At 36.8% G+C, this 24,005-nt stretch overlaps 1 protein-coding gene and 1 non-coding gene across 2 annotated transcripts; one reads left to right on the top strand and one right to left on the bottom strand.

Annotated features, from left to right (window-relative positions):
- Window positions 1-1,616: 1,616 nt before the first annotated feature.
- Window positions 1,617-20,161, bottom strand: LOC129239569 (LIM/homeobox protein Lhx2). The gene is made up of 4 exons (XM_054875160.1): window positions 19,743-20,161; window positions 16,751-17,121; window positions 16,549-16,674; window positions 1,617-2,845 (listed from the first exon to the last, which is right to left on the bottom strand). The coding sequence occupies exons 1-4, from the start codon at window positions 19,932-19,934 to the stop codon at window positions 2,515-2,517; spliced, it is 1,020 nt and encodes a 339-aa protein (XP_054731135.1). The 5' UTR covers window positions 19,935-20,161; the 3' UTR covers window positions 1,617-2,514.
- A 2,350-nt stretch (window positions 20,162-22,511) lies between these two features.
- On the top strand, window positions 22,512-22,583 carry Trnat-cgu (transfer RNA threonine (anticodon CGU)). The gene has a single exon. It is a non-coding gene; the product is annotated as a tRNA-Thr (tRNA).
- The last annotated feature ends 1,422 nt before the right edge of the window (window positions 22,584-24,005 follow it).

Raw genomic sequence — 24,005 nt, 5'->3', positions numbered from 1 at the left:
AATAAAGTTTGGAAACTATGGCGAGGAAGTAAAACCCCCTGTTTTGTTCAAGTGTTTTCAAAGCAGGTAACACCGGTGCGCAGAACCAGCTGTACTTAAATTTCATCGCCCTAATTAATTTCACTTTATTTTTTTTTTTCACTTTAAATCGAAATAGAAATTTTAAAGGGCGGAGCAACTAACTTTTAAGGTATGAATATTATATGTAGTTTGTAAGCAGTAAAACATTATTAAAAAAAATGTGTTTCTATAAAATAACCTTATGGTAGCAAAAGAATTTTCTGGCGCCAATAGCTGTGTTCTTCTTGCATCCGACCTGTAAAAGAACACTAGCAAATTTAGCGAATTACGTGGAGAGCAACATTTTATAAGATTCTACCTGAGTTGATTTAACCGATTTGAGTTGAAAGGGAGTAACTGTAAGTATATGCAACCAGGTTGTAAAGTAAATTCCAGCTAAACGTCGAACTGCTGGATACACATAAAACCGAGGCCCATCCGTGAGCGTTGTTTCGCTTGTTTGTTTACATTTTGATTGATTTTTTTATACTTAAACCAACAAATTGCAAGAACAAAATAGTGCAAAATACATGCAATTTGGGTTTGTAACTGCTACCACTTTGCATCTATTCGCCTTGAATAAGACGAAACGTCCAACTGCTTGATACACAAATAAACCGAAGCAAAATGGAGCAATTGTAAGTCAATGTAAAATATAAACTGCAGGTCGGTTGCAAAAGAATACAGCAAATATTTAAATTGTCTTTTTTTTGTACCCTGAGGGTGCGAACATTAAATTGAAAAAAAGCATCCGTTCATTCACGGACAGGCTACATGCAGCCTCTCAGGAATATCCGAAACTATGTAAAAATATGAAAATATCGACCATAAAAAATATCGAAAAAGAAGGACTTTTGACACGTAAAAGTTAGTAATAACTTCACAGCAGTGAAATTTCGCCAGCAACATGCATTTGGCTTGCCGTGAAATGTTGCTAGCCACATTGATGGCCAAATGAGAAGAAACGTCAAATTTATGAACATCGCCCCAGAAGCAATTGGCAAATTTGAGTATTCGTACTCAGACACTTCACTCGCAAACGAACTGTCAGTTTTCGCTCATTTTTGAATGAGATGTGCATTTTAAATAGGTTTGAAAAAATGTTGCTGGCATCATGTTGCTAGCACACTGCGCGGTGTTTTCACGACGTGAACTGAGTATTACTTTGCGTGAGATACATACGAAATTTCACACATATTTCACGGTAATACATTTTGTATGGATTTTGAGCGTGATTAACTCAAATAAAGCAGGTCTAAGTTTTTCAAAATCTGCTGCATAAAACTTGAGATATGAGTTATGTCATTTGCAGATCTCAGATTTTGTATAAAGGTTTGTCCAATTTTGATAAAAAACCTTAAAAATTATTTTGCTAAGACAACTCACCTCAATTTTTGTTTCATGACAAATTATGAGTACCTTTATTTAAAATACAAATTTATCGGCCCAAGGGTTTCAAACACTTTCGAAGGATTTTTTATTTAAAAGCGTGATAAAATGAATCGTAATGTTACATTTTAGTTGTAGAAACAGCCGCGTGAACGTATGTATTCTAGTGCTTCATTTTTTTATTCGATGAAAGCTATTGGTTCAAATCTCTCGAAAAAATAATTATTTTGAAATGTACTAAAAATTAAATTATATAAAAAAGTATGCAAAAACACTCTTAATTTTGGTTACAAACATTTTTTGGCACACATTTTCCCACTTTCTCCAAAAAAAATTTTCTCATCGGTATATTTCACTCATCAAAGCAAAATTGAATTCTCACATTTCACTTACAATTATTTATTCAAAACAATTTGTATTTGTAATTTTAATTCACTGCACACTGAATAATTCCATAAATTATAATAAATTATGTATACTTATGCATATGTATGTAAGTAAGTACATACGTTTAAACTATTAATAATAACTAAATTATATTAACAATTAAAATTAAATATAAATATTGTCCTGCTAGCAACTTAAACTAAATTCATTTCTAAACCCACTTTCAGTTCGCCAGTAATAAAGAAAGTAAGTAAGTAAATAAGTAGGTAATTAATTAATAACTGAGAGTGTAATAATAAAATCATAAATAAACTAAGCACACACACACTATCATCGTTTAGTATTAATCATCCTTTTAAGTATGTCCTTTCGCAACTTTACTCGTTGGCTTCATTTGACAAACCTCCAACCATCACCACCTTTCAGTCAATTTATGTCATAGTATTTTCTTTGGTAGCTTCTACAGCCGCCGTCCATGCCTACACCCACGCCCACCCCGCCAACACCGCCTGGACCAGCACCAGCACCAACACCACCTCCAGCATTGACACTGACACCGCTCACGCCGCCTACACCATTATTATAGTAGCACCCACTGACGCTAGCTACGGCGTTGACGTTGATGCCGACGTTGCTGACGCCACTGCCGCTGCCGGCAATCATGGCCAGGGCTTTATTTTAGCTGGACGCACCCAATGAGTTCTTCATGTGCGCTGCGGCTGTCGCTTGCACGCCGAACGGTGAACCACCAGCACCGGTTTGTGGGCCATTGTTGTTATTGTGATCGCCTGGTGTACGCGGTCCATTCTGCACAACACTGCTTGGGCCGCCGGGACTACCGCCGCCCATTAAACCACCAGCGCCCGTCGGGGAGCCTTGGCCAATGGCACTGGCATGTCGCTTCAACATCGGATGATTGGCCATTGAGGCGAACACGAGACGCTCTTCATAGTCATATTCGCAGAGAATTTTATTCTCACACAGGTAGAAACGATCACCTACACAGAATCTGCAATAAAGTAGAGAAAAAGAGAAAAGAAAAAATAAGAAAAATTAAGAAGGTATTGTAGAAAATGATGTCTATTTTTTGTTGTATTCTTAACTAGCAGCAAAGGAAACATTTCTTCCACTCGTTTGATTCGCAATCGAGTGCATTCGAAAACAAAGCAACATAGTAATAGCGATATGCCAGAGTGGTTTAGAACAAAAAATGGTACCATAAGCACTGTTATGTGTGCACTTTTCATTTGTTCTGAAGGCTCCTTTCAACGAAAGACAATACCCATCATCGTGCATTGACAATTGCTTTCCGTTCATTTCACCAACAGTCGGGAACGTATCCGAGAAATGCAAATGGAAATAATTTCACTTAAACTGGGAAGAGCTGAATGGAAAAGGACACACAAGTTTAAACGGTTTCTAACAATATTTACCACACAAAAAGCTATTTAAAGGAACTTGAGCAAACATTCCAATTTTCTCGCTTCAGTGACTTCTTGTTTACTATCCAAAGCGAAAGCATTTGTATTTTAGACATAAATACTTGGGAATAAGAAATTGGACTTCAGTTGTAAGGCACTTCATAATCTTCAAAATACACCTCTCCTCTATTCCTTCAAAGTTTCATGTGAATACTGCATTATTTTTGTAGCAGATGGCGCTAAAGTAATCCTCCTATCAGAAAATGCTATACATTTTGAGATTGGCCCCTAATGTCAGTTCTGTTTTAACATTTGTGTAGTAAACACATGCGAAATACTCGTTAATAAACAATGTTACGCTACACTGCTCCAGAACGCGGAATATTGCTGACTATTTATTTGACCAATAATCGGTCGGAGACTTTGGCACAATTTCGTCGCAGATTTCCTCGCCGTCCAACGCCTACTGGTGAAACACTGCGACGTTTAGCCGCTCGCCTCGAAGAGTCTGGCACAACACGAGATGCTGACAGGCGTGGCAGACCCCGGAGTAGCCGTTCTGCAGAGAATATTGCTGCTGTAGCCGAGGATGTCATGGAAGCGCCGTCGACATCGACCAGACGACGTGCCACGCAAATGGGTATCAGTCGACGGTCTTTACAGCGAATTTTGGTACAAGATTTGAAGATGTTTCCGTACAAAGTCCAGACGGTGCATCAGCTATTAGCTGCTGACCGCCAATCGCGTCTAACATACGCTCAAGAAATCCTTAATCACCACCAAGAGGAAGATGATTTGTCATCAAAAATAATCATGAGTGATGAGGCCCATTTCCATCTTAGCGGGTACGTAAATAAGCAAAATTTACGCTTCTGGGGCACTGAAAATCCGCGTGTAACCCACGAAGGGCCATTACACCCGCTCAAAATCACTGTATGGTGTGCTGTTTTCGCTGGAAGAGTCATCGGACCTTTTTTCTTCGAAGACGTCGCGGGCCAAACGGTTACTGTGAATGGTGAGCGCTACAGAGCAATGATCAACGAGTTCTTTTTGCCGCAACTTGATGAATTGGGATTGGAAAACATGTGGCTCCAACAGGACGGTGCAACGGCACACACTGCACGTGCCACAACCGATATGCGGAACGATGCATTTCCCGGGCCAGCAAGATCGCCTGATTTGACCGCTCCATACTTCTTTTTGTGGGGCTTTTTGAAGTCGCGGGTTTATGTCAACAAGCCTCAGACTCTTGCAACTCTTCAAGAAAATATCCGTCAAGAATGTGAGGACCTATCGCCGGAAGTTTTGGCCAAAGTGATGGAAAATGCCATAAAAATGGCTCAAATGGCAATCAACTGTGGCGGCGGCCATTTACATGACATCATATTCTCGACTTGATGTAAAAATTTTAAAAGACCAAATAAAAATAATCCACAAAAAGAATCAAAGTTTTTCATTTTTTTTTTTAATTACAGCCAAAAAACATCGCAAGATTACTTTTGCGCCACCTTGTATTATGAACTAGATATCATGAGTTCTAGAGCCGAAATTTCGATAAAGGGGATTTCTATGCTGGAGGTAACAAGGAGCATTATAGCGAGGTCTCACTGTAAACATACATATATGTATGTATTGTGGTAATCGTGAGTGCAACCAAATATCAGCGACATCAGTTAAATCAGCGCTGCTTACAAAGGGCTTACAAATGTGTACACAAAGAAAAAAAGTAAAAAAAAAACTGAGCATTCCAAACAGTGTGTCTCCATGATTTATGCAACATTTTCTCCTTCAACGGCAAATTCATATTTTCGACAATGACTGAACACAGTAAGTCGATTGACAGTTGCAGGCAAAAAGCAGAGAGCGACAAGCAACTGATGCCACACACCTACTACATGTGGCTGGTAGTTGATATTTTGGCAGGAAAAATGTTTGTGTTTATCTTACAAAGCAAAAAATTGTGAAAACTCGCAAACAGTTACAAAAAAGTAACAACAACTAGCGAAGCACCTGTGACTCTGTGTTAAGTTGGAAGAGAGAGATAGGCGCACCAGTACCTACTGGGCGATGTGAGGCAGCAGCTGAGCGGCACCCCCAATATGTAAGCCAACATATCACTGCTCATTCCTTTCACCTGTCATAGCATAATCGCCGGCAGCGTCTGATGAATGTCGCTAGTCGCCCGCCTACGATTTTTTCACTACTATTACCAGTGTGTTAGGGTAGGGAACTTGGAACCAATCTGTGATTTTTAACTCTACAAAAAAGTCAGCAAAATAGTGAACTCAAAAAATGGAAAAAAATTTCATAAATTCCCACAAATAAGTGCAGCAAAAAATTGTATTGGGCGTAACTATAGAGGCAGAACGCCACAAAAATGCAAACAACCAACTTTGATAGGAAGAAGCCGCGTAGTATTGTGGTGGAGTTTATAAATGGAAAACGGTAAACGTTTTGCGGCAGTAGCTGCGGGCACTTCCGGACACCACCGAGTTTACTTTAGTGCCCAAAGCACCATCCAGCGTCAAGCTGGAGCAGCAGAAAGCTGCGCTGGCACCCAACTCACACCACGAAAAAATAGGCAGACAGCAACAGTCGCACCCGAAACTCTCATATCGAAAGCATTCACAAAAACAATAAAAAAACAATAGTCAACATCAGCGACAATTCGGACATTCATATCAACACATCAAGCGGCAATATCGATGACGACAGGAAATTATGCAAACTTTATGCCAAAAGCAAAAACCAAAAAAATACCCAAAAAAAAATTATAAAAAATTAACAGTAAAAACAATAGTCCACCGCACGCGTCCATTTTCTTTTTGCCACAAAAAACGATTTTTTTTTTGCAACTTTCCATTTTCTTTTTGTATGCCAGATTTTTTTTTTTTATTGTTTCACTTGTAGGTCTGCAGTTGAAGGCCCGCATGTTAAATTAACACGAACGTCACATTTCCGCTTGAACAAAAGCCACAGAAATTTCAAAAAAAAAAAAAACCAAGGAAAAAGTAGTCGGCCGGAGGCTGTCAACGCCACTATGAAGTGGCCCTGTCGCACACGTGAGCGCATAAAGTCTATGAGAGATGGGTAAACAAGGATTGGGACGGGCAGTCATGTAAATTGCATGGCTCAATGATTTTTGGCAATTGAATTAATTTTTTAAAAATTGATTAGCTGCTGAGCATTGCGTGAATTGGAAATGAATATGGAATTGTGTAAAAAGGACTGCACAGAAGACATAAAGGAAGGAGAGAACAGTTGCAGGACATTGACATTAACGCAAAATAATAAAACTCCAAAGTGCAGTATTTTCAATCAAACAGTTATGAAAATGGCAGAAGATATGTAAATTTACGAATTCATTCACACGCAGACGGCTCGACGTTACTGGAACGACAGCGATTTAAATGCGACCAAGTACTTTCACACTACCGCCATCACCAAAAACAACAACAACTACAATAACAATAAAACTAATAACAATAAAATTAATAAAATAATAGCAACAAGAACTAATTGATTAGAAACTCGCAGCATATCAGCTGATTCATCGATTTTCGAAGGTAGTGTGAAAAGATCGAAAGTAGGATTGGATGTGTGCACAATCCTCTTCGAACCAAATGTGGGCTGTGTCGCCCTCTGAAATTTGGACAAACCAAAAGTCAGTTAACATGGCGCGATAACGCTCGCCATTGCCTGTAACAAATAAAATGTTTATCTCCAACCAAGCGCATGTTTTGATATTTGATATGGGAATAAGTTTCCGCCCTCGTAAAAGAAGTGTCGCTGCTGATACTATTTTTGTGTTCGCTCTAGTAATAGGTATATTGGTGATTTGAAGGTGTATATGTGAGGTCTCGATCGCAGTAGTTGGCATTCGTTTGTAGCGTAAAGATCTTTTTTTATCTGACGTCAGAAATGCATACGTTCGTCAGAATGGGACCGTAGGCATGATAAACTAGTTTTGCTGCATGACAACGCCAGGCCACACGTTGCTAAATCGGTCCAAAAATATTTGGAAAATCTTGCTTTAAAACTCAATGAACATAGAAAATGTGCCAGGTTTTCAATCGACCCGAAAATTACTCGCGAAAATTGTCATATTCTTGACATATTCGAGAAAAGGTTATCCAGAAGTTCTCTAAATAACCAAAGTAAGGTCCAGTGACCCTAGTAAGACAGGATGAGGATACTGCAGCCCAAGAAGTATTTAACACATCGCCGTCATGTGTGTCCTGTAAATGTTGGAAGGAAGATGGATTGACCTTGCAAAGCTCTACTCTGCTAAAAAACTGGAAGTCAAAGCTTACTCTAAAAACATCGAGCGATTATTGTTTAATTTTGCCTAAATCGTTTAAATAATTCGGAAATCGAGCAAATCGGTACAAATTAACACTGACGATTTTCACAATTACAAGAACTGATGGATTTTAAAATATGCTACATAATTTTTTTATGTTAAATTTTCGGACTTCTTTGTTTTTTGTAAATTGTTTTTTAACTCAGAATCTCTACAAAAATTATACTTCAACAATTCTAAGTACCTCAAATAATCGTAAATATTTTTTACAGTACACTAAAATTTGTAGTTGCAGTTAGTACAGCCACGCGTCTTCTAAAAAATGTTAGTCGTCATTTGCAAATTGGCAGCCGTTATTTTTTTATATTACTTTAGAAAAAGAGATATTTATACAGTTTATGACACTTGCAAAATAAGGACCTCTCTCAGAAATTTTGTTTATTCCTAAAATATACTTATTTTAACTTTATAAAGTTAAATTCATGAACGGCCAGCAAAATTCATTTGAACCCATTTTACTTTACTTATTCTTTTCTTCAGAAAAAACTCAGAAATACTACTTTGAAGTAGTAATGGTCCGACCAAAAACATTTGAAAAGTTGACAATCACATATATTTCGTTTAACAACATTAAAAAAAAAATTAAAAGAACACTAGATTATAATTTCATCAAATTTAGACTACCCAATAATAAATTCTCATTAGACCAATTTCAACCAAGGTTTGGGTTTAAGCTGATAGGAGAGAAAACTTTTCAATATCTGCCGTTCAGCGAACCCATGGCAATATGAGATAGACATTTACGTAACTTGCACTGGAGTATCTATATGCAAAAGCTCTATGAATATGCCACTGTATGCTAGGATTAGTAAAAGGTGACTACTGTCAAACTAAATATAACATTTTTTCAGTATTCATTGACATTTCATCTCAATTTCATTCTCATTTCGTCTCAATAACGTTTATAAATCTTATGGTGTTCAGAAAACTTATGGTGTTCAGCGATAAGACTCATTTTTGTCTTAATGGCTAAGTCAATAAGCAAAATTGCCATATTTAGGCTGAAGAGCAAGCCGACTATAGCTATTACATCCATTGAACACAGCCGTTTCGTCCGGCCTGGGGGAATCATCGGCCCATATTTTTTCAAAGACAAATACTTTGTGATAAACCAGCTTTTTGAAAGCCAACACTAAAGGTCAATTGCTAAAGTTATTCACGAGATACCGACCGAAGTCCGATGATCGAATTACGAAGCAGTTGCGGGCAACATTTTAAAGGGATTATCTTTAACCCTTAACTGGTCCGGTACTCCATGAGTAACATAACTGGTCCGGCGTAGTCTGTGAGACGAGTACGTTTTGAAGCTCAAGAATAAAACACAACATAAAGTTATTATTATTTTTTAATAAACATCGATATTATGAACACAAATGAACTATATTTAGTAAAAATACATGCAATTGGGGCAAAGTCTAACAAATTATAAACACAAGAAGGAATAATGTACCACACATCTACAAAAAAAATGCTTATTCTTTCCGAAAATCATAAAAAAGTGGGAACAAGCTAGTTAACTATTTTTTTTTTTAAGAATTGATTTGTAAATCATTATATAACCATAAAACTCATAAAGATATGGAAAGTTGAAGGTGGTTTTGTATCCAGCAAGGCCCAAAGTTTACAAGTTTGAGATACAGTTTTTGCAGATTGGATCTGTGCACCCTAAGCAGACTGGATTCTTGCAATAAACGCATAGGTATTTGGTCATCCTGTGTTTGTTGCTAGGACATATATGGCAAATCTTACGTTTTTGGAGAATAAGATTTGTTTCATCATTAGTTGGTTGTTCTTCTGGAACTCTAAGTATCCTTCTAATCATGGTTCGTATTTCACGTGGTATATTCATCATTGTTATACGCCGTTTCATATGATCTTCCACCAATTGCATAGCTAGCTGTTTTCCAAAAACATTTTTTTCTTTTATTATTGGATTGTTTTTGTAACACTGATGAAGAATATAAGAATTTACCGCAGAAATATCCAAGACACGGAAAAAGATTGTCAATGGCCACCTTCGACTACGACGACTGGATGTACTTTTTGAACACTTTTCGTCAATGGAATCAACTCCTCCTTTATTTTCGTTATAAAAAGTGATTATTTCTGGTTTATTAGTTAATTGGTCAGTGTATTCTCTGTCGTGAATGGAAGATATCAGCATTGTGACTTTTCCAACTTTTCCAACGTGGGAAATTATTGTGCATTCCTCCCTAAATCCATAGAATGTTGATCCAGCAGCTCTTTTGCGATTCGGTAGGAAGGTCTGTGGTATTTCGGGTTTATTTTTCTTTAGAAGGACGTCCACTAACTGTATTGAAGAATACCAGTTATCAGCTGTTATGTTGCGATTGCTGTTGAAGAGCGGCGTTGCTAGGCGTAATACTGCTTGCGTAGGTTTTAAAAGTTTCTTATCTTCGTCACTGAGACCAAAACCATCCGAGTCCTTTCCGCAATAGATATAAGCATTATAAAGATAGCTGTTTCTCGCGTCTGTTAAGCACTGAATTTTTAGGCCATATTTTGCTGGCTTGTTTGGCATCTACATCTTAAAGCGGCATCTCCCACGGAAACTCACCAGCATTTCGTCTACAGTAGCAGATTGCCCTAATCCATATAAACTTTGGCAATTCTCTATAAAACTGTTAAACACGAAGGATATAGCTACAGTAGGGTCATCCTTTTTGCGTTCTTCTCTATCTTCTCGATTATCAAATCTTATCGCAGCCAAAAGGACAGCAAACCTTTTCTTACTGAGAACTGCTCTGAATATGTCCCTTCCAGTTCCATCTGTTGCAAATAGGTGGTGTTTTGAAACAGCAGAATATTTTTCACTCATCGAATTTAGCTTTTTGTTAGTGCACTGCATAATATGTTAAAATATATTGTCACTAAAAAGTAAGCCCCAAATAGCTAGCGGATCTGCAGACTCACCAAGCATCCTTGCCTTTGATTTCAGTATGGGAACTTTCATCACAATGTTATGTTTTCGGACTTTAGATGATGAACACCACCTATACCGATTTTTGCCATATATATATTTCTTTTCACTTTCCGTTGAGTCCACTTCATCACTGTCATTGTCCTCCTCATATTCAGATAATTCCGAGTTAGTGTCATGCTCTGACTCAATATTATAGTCGTCTGACACATCGTCTATATCACTACCACTATCAGTGTCTTCGTTATTCCACTTAGAGAGAGTTTCTTCATAATCACAATCGCCCAAACGCACCCGTTTAGATGGCCCAGCCATAACTCACTATATTTGAAACACGCACTAAAGTAACGTAAAGGGTCCGGCGTAGTCTGACAGACTACCGCGCAAATATAATCGTTCCTAACTTAGAGTATAACTGAACAAAATCGACAGAAATGTGACTATTTTTTAATGACCAATAGGGGAAGGAATAGGCGGAGCGATCCGTATGTAGGTGGTTCCAGTAGCAAATAAACAGGATTTGTTTATATGACGTAGTCTCTCAGACGACGCCGGACCAGTTAAGGGTTAAGAAATAAATGGCATGAATGGTTGTAGACAAAAATAATAAAGATTGCAGTTCAATAATTTAGTAAAGGAGTGAAGGAATAAAATATATCTAATATCTCTAAAATAAATAATTAATCGGCAATTGAATAGTTGCAACTAACATTCTTCCACCAAACACAACAAAACAGTCTGAGTCGCTGAATATTAGACGGTTAAAGGCAGCCAGGTAAGTGAAACATGCCCAGCAACAAAACAGGATTAATCAAAGGGATGTTAAGGGGGGAGCCTGGTTTATGAGGTCTAAAAATTGTATCTCTTTGCGATTTTTTTAAGGAAAAAATTAATTTAGCACTGTAAAGTTTTTTCTATCTTTTAATGAACATTTAAAAAGTGTAAACTATTTTTGTACTGGTTAAAATATGTTGAAAAAAATGCTTCACATAGTAGAGCGCTGCAACGCTGGAGTTTCCAACTGGCGTACAAGATACAGCTCGTAATTATTATCTAAAGCAAAAAATTCAAATGGATTTCTAATTATCATGATTTTTAATTCTAGATGAACTAAGAAAAGTGAGAGAAATTCCAAAATTTCAACTTTTTGGAGGTTTTAAAGAAAAAAATGCCTTTCTATAAAAAAAAATTCACTTCAACTTAATATAAAAATCTTGAAAACTTTTTTTTAATCTATTTTGTTAGTTCAAATAGAAGAGAATTTAATACTGAAGGGAACAAGCTATGATTCATTTCAAAATGTTCATTGGTTTTTTTCCATTCATGTACGCCAATTTAAAGAAATCATAAAAATGAGAAGTCGAGAAAAGAAGATAAAGTTTGTACTATAGCTGTCCGGTCACAGCGTAACTACCTAACGCTCGCCTACCTTTGGCTTTGTATCTACGGAAATATTGAGAATTAGGCTCTGTAACTTTGTGTGAATATTCCGAAATGTATTAGTAATCGCTTAAAATGAAAAAAAAAATTGATTTTTTTGACCTTATAAACCAGGCTCCCCCTGGTAGTAAAATAAATCTCTAACTGCTATTAAGAATAGCTCACGTATATGTACAAAATTTATTTCAAAAAATATAATACGGCATTTTAATTGTTTTAAATTAAAGTATGCGGATAACGATTTTTAATACATAAATTCGTCTAAAATAACTGCAAATCTCATTTAAAAAAAGTTCTGCAATCAATATTAAAATCGCCTAGTCAACTCTTCTGAACCATGATAAAGCCGCAAACGCATTTTTTGTTCCACAATTCGAAAAATACGTCGAATAAGAAAATAAATAAAAACAGGGGAGTATCCAATATTTTATACGATGTTTTTTTTTTCTTCTTTCTGTGAAATTTTCATCAAAAACGTGTATTGAAATCGAAATCGATTGATACACGCAGAGCACTGCCTCCAAGTCGCCCAAACCGCCCAAACCGCCCAAACCACCCAAACCGAACATAGCCAATTGGTAATTTAAATATTTTATTTAGTGGAAAAATTGGAAAATGCATTTTAAAAATGCGCCTCAGCATTTCACAACAATGTGGCCAAACAATTGAGGTGAAACCAGCTTGCGTGTGTGTGTGTGTGTGTGTATCAAATTGAAGGCCAATACACTGCAGGCAACGCGCAAGTATTGCAAGTTCCCTCTCGGTGCCAATTGTTGTTCTTGTTATGAAGAAAAGCATATTAATAATGTATGCAATAGCGGCATATTGTTTTTATTTTGTGAGGGAAAAAGCAGAGAAAAACTGTTTAACAATCGGACAACAAAAGGGTTATACGCGTATAAGCACTGAACCAAAAAGGAAAGTAAAAGAATAGGCGCGCCCAAAAATATGCCACACAACGGAAGCGGAAATGGATATGCAGCGCACGACAGCGACTATGAATGCAATAGCAGTAGAAAAAAACAATGTGTAGCCGTGGGTATTATAAAGCGCACTTTCAATTTATTCACAAATATTCGGGGATAACTGTGCGCTCACACACAAAACCCGGACATTTCATGCGTGTATATGTGTGTGTGTGTTAGACAGCACACAGTCCGTCTGTTGGCAGTGTTACAAGCTGGCACATTGAAATTCTCTTGAGTGACATTTCAAGAATTGGCCTAATGCTATAAATTCAGCGATTTTCCATTAGCGTATCTCTCTGGATGCTGAACATGATTGCAATGAGTGAGAGCACGCGAGGGTGGAATATGGCCGATCAGAAGTATTTGTGGCAATTGGCGTTGAAAAATCATGCCACTTAGAGGCAAAGTCAAAAGTGGAAAACAAACTACATAGTATAATGTAAAATATAAGAGAAATTCGAAAGAGCGGCAAAGTCCAGAAATTGCCAATTTATGCGAATCCCTCCGACGCAGGAGCAATCCTTCGCTGCTGCATAATAAATATATGTAACACAACAAATATGCATATTGTTGCTGCCGCAGCACGCAAAACAGCAATAAACATGCATACATACAAAACGGCTATAGTAAACCAACAAGCAAGAGTGAAGAAAAACAAACCCTTGCCCCTAACAAACCTTTTCCACCCACGCTAGCGCACTTGTTGTTGCCTGTATTTGCTGCTGATTTGTATTCGCTTATTGTATGCTTTGTGCTTTGCGTTTATTTGCCACACTTATGCGATATCCTTTACTTTGCTTTTCTTCCTTTTTTATTGATTGTTATTGCCATATTTATTCTCGTAGTGGTGGTGTCGATTGCAATTTTCTTATAATAAAATTTAAACTGCCATTTTGGGTATTATTCGATGCGAGATTAAAAAAGGATTTACTTGGCACTTAAGGGCGAAAAATACAAAATACAACAAAGAATAAATAAAAAAGAAGAAAGAAAAACGGCTGTCAATGTGGATGTGTGAAAGTTGAACAATATGGAGTCATATTTGCGAATGTGTAAGTAAGTTGGAGAAAGTGTTGTTGGTTGTTGACTTCACCCTTTCTCAAATAAATTTATGGGTAGAGTCGATAATTGCCCATAGAAATAAAATTTTAATAAAGCAAACTGCTTAACACGCCATAAAAATGGACATAAGTGTGTAATATCAACGCAAAGTAGAACCGTAATAAATGGCATCTGAAAGGTACTGTGAAAGAAAGAAAGATAATTTTTAAACCTATAGAAAGATAATCTGTAAACCTCGAGAGTAGTTGTTGTTGTTGTTGAGGTGGTTGAACATTTCTGAACCGAAATGCTCCTAATTAGTGACCACCACCGTTTACTACCACTATCTCATGTGATGATGATGTGTTTTTTTCCAAATCAGATCTATTGAGTGAGGTCCAAGTATAGCAGCAAATCCTTTATCTCGATGTCTGAGATCTCCTTAATTTGCTGTAGGAAAGGCTTACCGAAGGATCGAAGTCGTGCCCTGGCTAGTCCCGGACATTCACATAAATAGTGGAAAAGACTTGCCTTCGTCCCTTCCGCTTGACAGCTTCTACAGATAGGATTGAAGGGTAGATTGAGTCTAGCTGCATGATCCCCTACTTTCCAATGTCCTGTAAGGTTTGCAGTGATGCGTGAAATGTTTGGCCGAGAACACCCTAGCAGGTCATTCGTCCTTTGGATTTTGTATGACGGCCAAGTGTTTTTTGTTGTAATACATGTAGGTATTTGCTTCCATCTTCTTTCGACTAAAGCATGATAGTGTGAAGCAATGGATGCTTTTAGTGTGTTCAGTGGGGTGGAGACTGCTACCGCCTCTGCTATGTCTAGTGTCGAACCCTTTCTTGCTAGCTCATCCGCTATCTCATTGCCCCGTATGTTCCTATGACCGGGAACCTATATCAGAGTAATTTCAAGCCAATGGCTTAGCAGTTTCAGCTCCTCTCTACACTGTAGGACCAGTTTGGATGAAATGTAGTTGGAGTCTAAGGCCTTAATAGCTGCTTGACTGTCTGAGAAGATAGCTACTCTTGCACCAACTTCCTTGTAGAGTTCTAGGGATTTGCATGCTTCTCTGATCGCTAAAAGTTCTGCCTGGAACACGCTGGCGTAATCAGGAAGACGAATTGATTGAGATAGGTTGAGTGGCTCCGAATGGAAGCCAGCTCCCAGATTACAGTTCAACTTAGAACCATCGGTATAAATTTCGATATCATGTCTTCCAATCACCTCTCATTTGCTCCACTCGGTTCTCGGTGGAAAACGTACCGTAAAGCCTTTCTTGAAGTTGAGGTCGGGGACTTACTCGAGAGTATATTGATGCTAATTTTTTCAGGTTGGTAGTACCGTCCTTACATTGCATCGCTAAAATGCATCGCTACAAGACAGCTTTTAATTCTTGAACCACAAAAATGGACCATTTTTAAATGACCACCAAACCGTGCCCAAAACCATAGTCCCGCAACCACCGTAAGTGCCAGGTTTCGATATATTAAGAAAGTACTCCAAGAATATCTTTTCCACATAATAGAAATGATTCAATGTTTCATTCACTGTGTAAACTGGGGACAACGAGTCTAAGAAATGTTTCGAGAATTAAAAAAAACGTTGGCATAAGTGTATTTTTTCAGAGAGGCGTTACTTTGAAAGTACATTAATAGACTTGGATGCATAGAAAAAGATTGTATGTAGTATTTATAAAAAAAACGTAGTGCATTTGATGATACAGGGTGGGCCATATAGCGCTTGATTTTTGAACCAACTATTTTTTTGAGAATGGCAACACAAATGACATGTCAAATGTGTTCATAATTTACTTAAAGGTTTGACATTTACGAAATGGGACGCTATACGCTTGAACAAAATTGGGAAATATTGAAAACCTATTTCCAAAGTGGTGAGTCTTCTTCTTTTTTTCTTATTTTCACATCGGTGGCTACGTCAATAAGCAAAATTGTCGGATTTGGGGCTCAGAAAATCCACACGTTACTGTAGAGAAGCAAATGCATCAAAAACGAGTCACTGTTTGGTGCGGTTTTTGGTCTGGCGACATCATCGGGCCATTTTTTTCGCAAATGAGCGAGGAGCCGCGGTTACAGTAAATGGCGAGCGTTACCGTGACATGCTCAACAAGTTGTTTCTAAAAATTGAAGAGGATGACATGGACGACATTTGGTTTCAACAGGACTGTGCAACTTGTCACACTGCCAAAGTTACACTCGAACTTTTGGCTACCGTTTTTGAATTCCGATATCAATTGGCTGCCTCGGAGCTGTGATTTAAGACCGTTGGACTATTTTTTGTGGGGAGCCGTTAAGGACAAATGCTATGCGAACCATCCAGAGACAATTGATGCTTTAAAACACGAAATCGAAGTTGCCATTCATGAAATTGGAGCCCAAATGTGCTTAAAAATTGGGTTGATCGAAAGGCCTACTGTAAAGTCAGAGCAAAAAAAAATGCATCGGAAACCAATCTCGTATCGTAAAAAAAAGTAGACCTGTGTAAAGAAAGTAACAAAGATTCCAAACTTACCTATGATTACATTGCTGGCAAGCGAAACATTCCAAGTGATAGACATTTGTGCGCGCTCGCATCACCATCTCAAACGCCGGTATGACTTTACTGCAAGCTGCACAATAACCGGTGTTACCAAATAATCTAAATATAAATACAAATTCAAATATTTTCATAAATATAATATATTTATATAAAAAAATTTATTGCCAAAACATACCTCAAATAATCTCTTTTGCACAACATAAGATTGCCTTTCGTGTAGAGCGTGGAACCAACTTCTCCCAAACGACAATCACAACAACCACATTTGAGGCAATCCTCATGCCACAGCATGTCTAGAGCGCGCAGCAAGTAACGATCCTGTATGTGTTTGCCGCAACCGGCGCACAGCTGACTACCATTGCCATTGTTATTATTGTTGGCACTGCTATTTGCATTGCCGACAGCGTTAACGCTGGTGAGACCGTTGTTGTTGCCATTGGGATTACCAATATTCGGATTGCCATTGCCGTTGTTGGGATTTTGCGCATTCTGTGGATTGTTTGGACCCATGTTGGGCTCCGTTTTGGTGATGTCCATAGTCATCATCTATTCAAGAGAAGAGAAGGAATAGAAAAATAATTAAAAATGGCATGTAAAGGGGCACATTCACATTTACGTATAAGTATATGAGTGTTGGTGTGAGTTTAAAAGAAATGGGTTAAATAAATTAAGGGTTAAGAGTATGCATGAGCGACTAATCTAAAGGGAAATAAATCTGTGAAGGAATTATTTTTTTCACTGATTAAAGTTACCTGAGAGTGGACAAAAAAGTTTAAATAAATAAATTGGCGAAAAAGATTTATCGCCTCATCTAAAGTTGTGGGAGGCGTTGTTGTCATTTTTACTCTTTGGTTTTATAATAAACCATTTTTATTACATTTTTTGTTTGCTTTATTTTTTGTTGTTTAAGCATTTACGCCTAATAAATTAGCTAAGTTGATGCTTTTAATTTCTCGGATGCTAAATATAAGATATGGAATGAGACGCGGAAAAATCGCGTCGTGAATGCTTCTTTGGCGTGCAGCGTGCGACCTCACGCGTCTACAAAGCTGCCGCCACCGAAGATACCACTTTGAAAAAGTCATCATGGAAATAATTGCCACCACTTGGCATCGGTTTGAATTGGTGTGCTTGAGAAGGGTTGTAATGTCAACGGCACTCAAGGTGATGGAAGGGATGAAGGTGCGAGCTGGCTTTTGCGGGCATTTGTTTTTCTTTTCTTGTTTGTTGGCGGAAATTAAGCAGGTAGCAGCGAATAGTTTGAGGCATTTGCGCTCACGTGACATTACGCCGCCTTGTAATGAAAAAATATGTAAATAAAAGTGTAAAAAAGTTTCGAATTGCATTTATCGACTAGTATTTTGCACAACTGCAGGGAAGTAAAAAGGAGGAAAAGGATGAAATAAGGGAATGAAAAGGTTTGTGAAACCGTGCTAATTTCTTAATTTTTTTTTTTTTCAGATGAAAACTTTTAAAGTACAAAACTAAACAAGAACTGTTTTTGAAATAAGAAAAGCAACCTTCCTAAATTTCCATCTAGAGTTTGGAATTTTAATTATCGATTTATTTTAAACAATTAACAAAAATGATGTGTCAGTAGTTTAGCTCGACCGACATGTCAAACTTTCGCAGCCTAAAATTTTTGACATAAACAGAAAAATATCTCAGACACAGCGTCATATACAAGGTGGCACGAAATTAATCACCCCTTATGAAAATTTACAATTTTTGCAATTGACATCGTACGTCCATATTTAACACTTGTGAACTAGAGAGCTGCAGTATACAAGCAGGGAGGTAATGGAGCGCGTAAAGGTCAAGATAAAAATTTTTATCATTCGAAATATTTTTTTCTTTTAATTTAGTAAAAACGTTATTCAGAAACATAATTGGATGATTAATTAAGACAAGACAAAACTATCCCACGTTCCCACAACTGTCGGTTCTACATTATCCGAGCGAACCGGATTTATATCCAATCAAGGACTGCCACTTGGGGGGATGCTGCTCCCCCAAAAATTTATAGAACAGATTTTGTCCTGTTACAACAACAACAATAACAGAGAACAAACACGCATATTTTGATTTATATAATATATATGTATGATAGATAAATATAAAGTATGCTCAAGTACAAATTCAAGTGACAAAAACCACTTGACCTCTTGAGACTTCTAGTACCACAAGTGATAACTTCAGTCAATTTTTTTTTCAACTCCATTAATTGGAAATTTAAAGAAATTCGTTGCTTAACAGTTAGCATAGTCGTAGTCCTTGTTTTATTCGCTCATTCATCTCTCATTTGCTAGACCATTTGCGGATCAGTGCAAAAAGATGGGGTGATTTTTTCCCCCCGTGTTTTAGCATTATTGAGTGGTACCTCGCTTTATAAAGTATTAATTATAAATGATTTAGTCTTTACTCTCAGAAGACCCAACTGTAAAAAATTATTGTATTTAAAAAAATAAGGCATTGAAACGCTTTTCTATACCACAGCTTTTTAACGCTGTAGTTTAGAGAAATCCACGGATATTTTAGGAATCAAATTTGCATGCTATTGCTTTGTATAGCATTATCATAAAAATACACACTGTACATTCATAAATTTTTGTCTCTATATATACTATAGTATTGGCTTCCGAATAATACCGCTATAGAAAAATTGTTGGTCATTTCTATAACCAGGCTCTTAATTATAGTCCAACATGAGCAGAAAAGAGTTGATATCCGACCTCAATACGCCCACTTGTTTACCTCTATTATTCTCCTCAACATTTTTCCACTTTGAAATCAGTTCGGGCGCAACAAGAATATTTACAAAACTCTACAGCATTCTCATTCTCATTACGAATTTTGCCACCAAGGTAAATCTATACAAGGTGGTGGCACTAGAGCAAAAACAACATTTATTTTTAATGCCAAATGTTCCATCAGAATGGTAACAAAAACTTTGACAAATCAAGCTGCTCCAGTAATACCACCTTGTATAGATTTGCCTTGTTCGCTACAAATCGCAAAGTGACCAACAGCACAACAAGGAAACCAGCAAAAAAAAAAAGCACAAACAAATGCACACACAACGACAACTGTTCTCCATTCTACTGTACGAGTACTTGTAAATGAATACTTAGCAACAATTGCACTTATGTTCACATCTCCGCTCTCACTTGCAGATTTTCCATCCAGTCCAAAATTCTCCTGTGCTTTTTTATCGCCATTGTTTGATGTTTTCGTGCCAACTTCTTAAGCCATTCCAAGGGTGAGATGCCAAGGGGTGGAGGCAGAGTGCTCCGTGGCCGATCCAATGGATTGCCATGTGGATGGAACCTATTTCTCGAAAAAGTCACCCGACAAGCCATAGTCGTTGCAGTCACCAGTTGTGGAGGATGTTTACCAAATCACAAAGCACAATTGGCAAATGTCCGACGAAAAAATTATTGATGCTAGTTGTGTTGTTAGTCGTTACTTTTCCTTTTAATTTGTTATTTTTTGCGCTGTGGATTTCCACATTTCTCCGTTTCCTCCTTTACGTTTACGCAGTTACTAAAGTGTTTTTATTTTTACTTGTATGCGCTTGTGGTGAATAGCCTGTACACAGAATTTCGCTTTGGTTACAACTCTGACACTTTTTCGCTTTGGATATTTTTCTTTTGACTTTTTTGTAATTTATTTTCATCATTCAACTATTAAAGGGTCTGTGTTATGGCAGCTGAAATCTGACACTCCTTAATCTTTGCTTGTATTTTGGAATTAGGGAGAAAGGAGTACAAATTTTATAATTTTAATTATTACATTTAATCCAAACCAATTAAAAATAATAAATAATAAATAATAAATAAAATAACAATTTTCTCGCTGTAAGTGAAGTAATTTTTGTCGGACATACAAATAAAATGCCCTATGAAATGTAGAAAATATGATGAAAATGGCAGTTTCTGAACTTCTAGCACAACATTTTTTGTGTAATTTTAGATTTATTTCCTACGAGTGCTCAAATTTATATCATTATAAAACAATTGCAAATATATGTAAATAAATTAAGTTGTTTCACTTATTGAAATTCCCAAACATCAGTGGAAAAATACTGTTCCACAATTTGGCCTTAGTAATTTTATAACTCCTCGTTGTGTGTTAAATTCAGTAAACTAGTATTGCCCGTAGTCGAAAATTCGACCAATAACAATTATCACCTACTACTTGGTTTCTAATTCAATTATACCATGTAACTATATGAAGGTTTCAGTTTATATGAGAGGTGCCACACCCACTTTTTTCTTAGGACAAGTACTAGCAATTTGTGTAACTGTATGCAATTTCATTATTTTAGCTTTTGTGATTCCTGAGAAAAGCGATTTGGAAATTTCAGTTTGTAAGGGAGGTGCAGCGTCCCCTATCCAACACCTACCTACCTCTTTTCATCATACGTAAGTTCGTTTCGGACGAACGGTGCACTCAAAAAAGGGGCTTAAATATTTCATTGTGGCGGATTTATATAATGAATAGTGAGAATAACCCGTTTAATAATAAGTGTAAAAGCACTTTCTAAACATACTCGTATACTGAAACTACGAGTATTCAATAAATCAAATTTTAAGCTGGCAAAAGTTCGTGACTGATGAAAAGCTAAAAATTCTAAAAAGGATTTCAACAAAGAAGCGCCACTTCTTTATTACTAATTATTTTACTGTTTTTTATTTATTTATTCAGTTGTGAGTTAAACAAAGTCAATAAAGAGAAAATTCGGTACCTTTAACAGTTTTTTTCTTTCTGATAAAACAAACCAGGCCGCTGAATTATGAATGGTGTTTATGGTGCCGGTACCGTAAAAGCTACTTACGTGCATTTTGGTTTCGTTGGTTGCGTTCAGGCATTTTTGATGTCAAAGAAAATGTCGAAAATATCGATAAAATCACAGACATAATCGAAGTTGGCTAGCATGTTCGTAGTGCTAAAGATCGACCATAAAACAGTTTTATGTCATTTGCAAAATAATCACCTTCGAACTCTGTAGACCGCTTTATACAGCAATGAAACATACAAAACCACTGACATTGCTATTTTTAGTCGAAAAGTCCTTTACACATTATCCTGGTCGATCACGATGAATTCGTTAAAGTGAAGGCAGCATTAGCCTCTTTGCGAATTTTCATACACCGCTCTCTTTTTACGCATATGAGTTCAAGCCCAATTTAACGCTTAAAAAAACATTCAAATTAAACACCTGTGATGCCGAAAACATTTTCTAGATAAAATACATATGTAGTTTTGTAATTTAAATTTTTTAATCGAACCTCGGTGAAACATCACAAAAAAAGATTTTTCTAATAGCGGTCGCCCCTCGGCAGGCAATGGCAACCTCCGAGTGTACTTCTGCCATGAAAAAGCTCCTCATAAAAATATCTGCCGTTCGGAGTCGGCTTGAAACTGTAGGTCCCTCCATTTGTGAAACAACATCAAGACGCACACCACAAATAGGAGGAGGAGCTCGGCCAAACACCCAAAAAGGGTGTACGCGCCAATTATATAAATATATAATTTCAATTTTTTATAAAATATGGTACATTGCTTTTACTAATGGAGTAGACTTATCAAGGAAGAGCGAAAGAGCTGCTTATTTACAGAGGCTATTAATAGTTGAATCGTGATATAATTTTGCTTTTTATATTCAATCAAAAAATTTCAGTTAGAAGTTATCAAATAACAAGTGTCACTTTTTACTTTTTACATACAACAGCATGAGTACTACCATCAAAACGGAGGAGCCTACTATCGTCGCTTGATTTTAGTTATCATATTACAAGTAAAATTAATCAAAAAAATGCAATCACCTTAATTGTTTTCAGGTTTATATTTCATCCCCGTACCTCATCTGAGAGCAGCTATCACTCACCCTTATTTACTTGCTTAAGAGCGCATGAAGGAGTATTATTTATTACGTCTCCTTAGCTCAGTGGTAGAGCACTGGTCTCGTAAACCAGGGGTCGTGAGTTCAAACCTCACAGGGGGCAAAGGATAATCATTGTAACTTCTCCATTTATTTTGGACAGGTGGTTTCATTCACATGAACCGTTTGAACCCTCCAAATATAAACCGTTTTATAAGCGCATTTGCGTATGCGCTTAAAATTAATACGAAGCAATAAGCGCATAGTTTTATATGGGCTTATGCATTAGTTGTGGATGAAATCGGTGCATCGAAGTTTTGTTATGCAGTTTTTAACGGCTTTTGGTAAACTGCTTTATCGGCCGTAAATATTAAACAAAATGTCAAGAGAGGAAGCTTGCATTGATATCGCGCAGCACATCCTCAGAATTTTGACAACAATTAAGATATACATACATACATATAGATCAATAAACATTTCTCTACATATTTATTAATTAAAACTATTACCGCCAGCACTTCGTAAAATTGATATGATATTTTTTGAGTAGCGATGCCAAATGTTTTTACGGATTTAGACAATTGTCAATGTACGATTTGAATATACATTATTTTTTTTTTGCTGTAAGCGCAATTACAAGGTGTCGCAAAATTACCCTACAAAAATTACCCTATCGGAAGATTTCATTTCATTTATTTATCATCGCTGTAGTTTTTTTTTCTTTAACAAATTTTGCAACTTTGTGCAGCCCTGGTTTGTTGATCATATAAAATTATAAGTCAAGTAAATATATTGAATTCATATCCAAATAAATCAGTTTAAATGTTTACCTTAAGCTTTCATCCTGATAAACGTTTTAGAATTTCACCTAATTTCCCGTCGGCTTATGGGCGAATATTACAAAAAAGCTCTCGGCCGTTAAGGGATACAAACAAACCAACAATAGAGCACGTAAAGGTCAAAACAAATATTTCCATCACTCATATTTTTATTTAATAAAAGATAATCGAGAACAAAATTCGATAATTAATTTTGCGCCTTCTTGTACATAAGCACTTAAAAAACACGGCTATAATGGAGCATATTGCTACTTCAACTGGTGGACTGTAAACTCACAGAAAAACAAACAAATTAATAATTTTTCAAACATCTTAGACTAGCAATAGTAGATTCTCAATAAAGTTGTTTTTAATCAAGTTATGCGTTTCGCCTTTTTAAAATCTCTAATGTTAAGGCAAAAACTTATACCAAATCAAATCAAAAAAAAAAAACTATTGAATATAATTCCTCATGCCTAGATACAAGCACCGGCCGAAGTACTGAAAATATCGCATCAGCTGAGAGTGTATCAATTCAATCGAATCCACACCGTTCAAGATCAAACTAAATATGAAAAGAAATGAAGTCTCTTTATCATTTGATGTACAGAAACTTCTCCATTTAGGTCCTGCAAACGTTCGAAGAAAATCACGAATTTAATTGAGGAAACGCATTTCGGCTTAATGGTCCTATCAATATGTAAAATATGCATGCGTTATTAGGCAGC

This window comes from Anastrepha obliqua, chromosome 2, assembly GCF_027943255.1.
Source record: "Anastrepha obliqua isolate idAnaObli1 chromosome 2, idAnaObli1_1.0, whole genome shotgun sequence".
Classification (NCBI taxonomy): domain Eukaryota; kingdom Metazoa; phylum Arthropoda; class Insecta; order Diptera; family Tephritidae; genus Anastrepha; species Anastrepha obliqua.
This window is presented reverse-complemented; position numbering and strand designations above follow the sequence as displayed.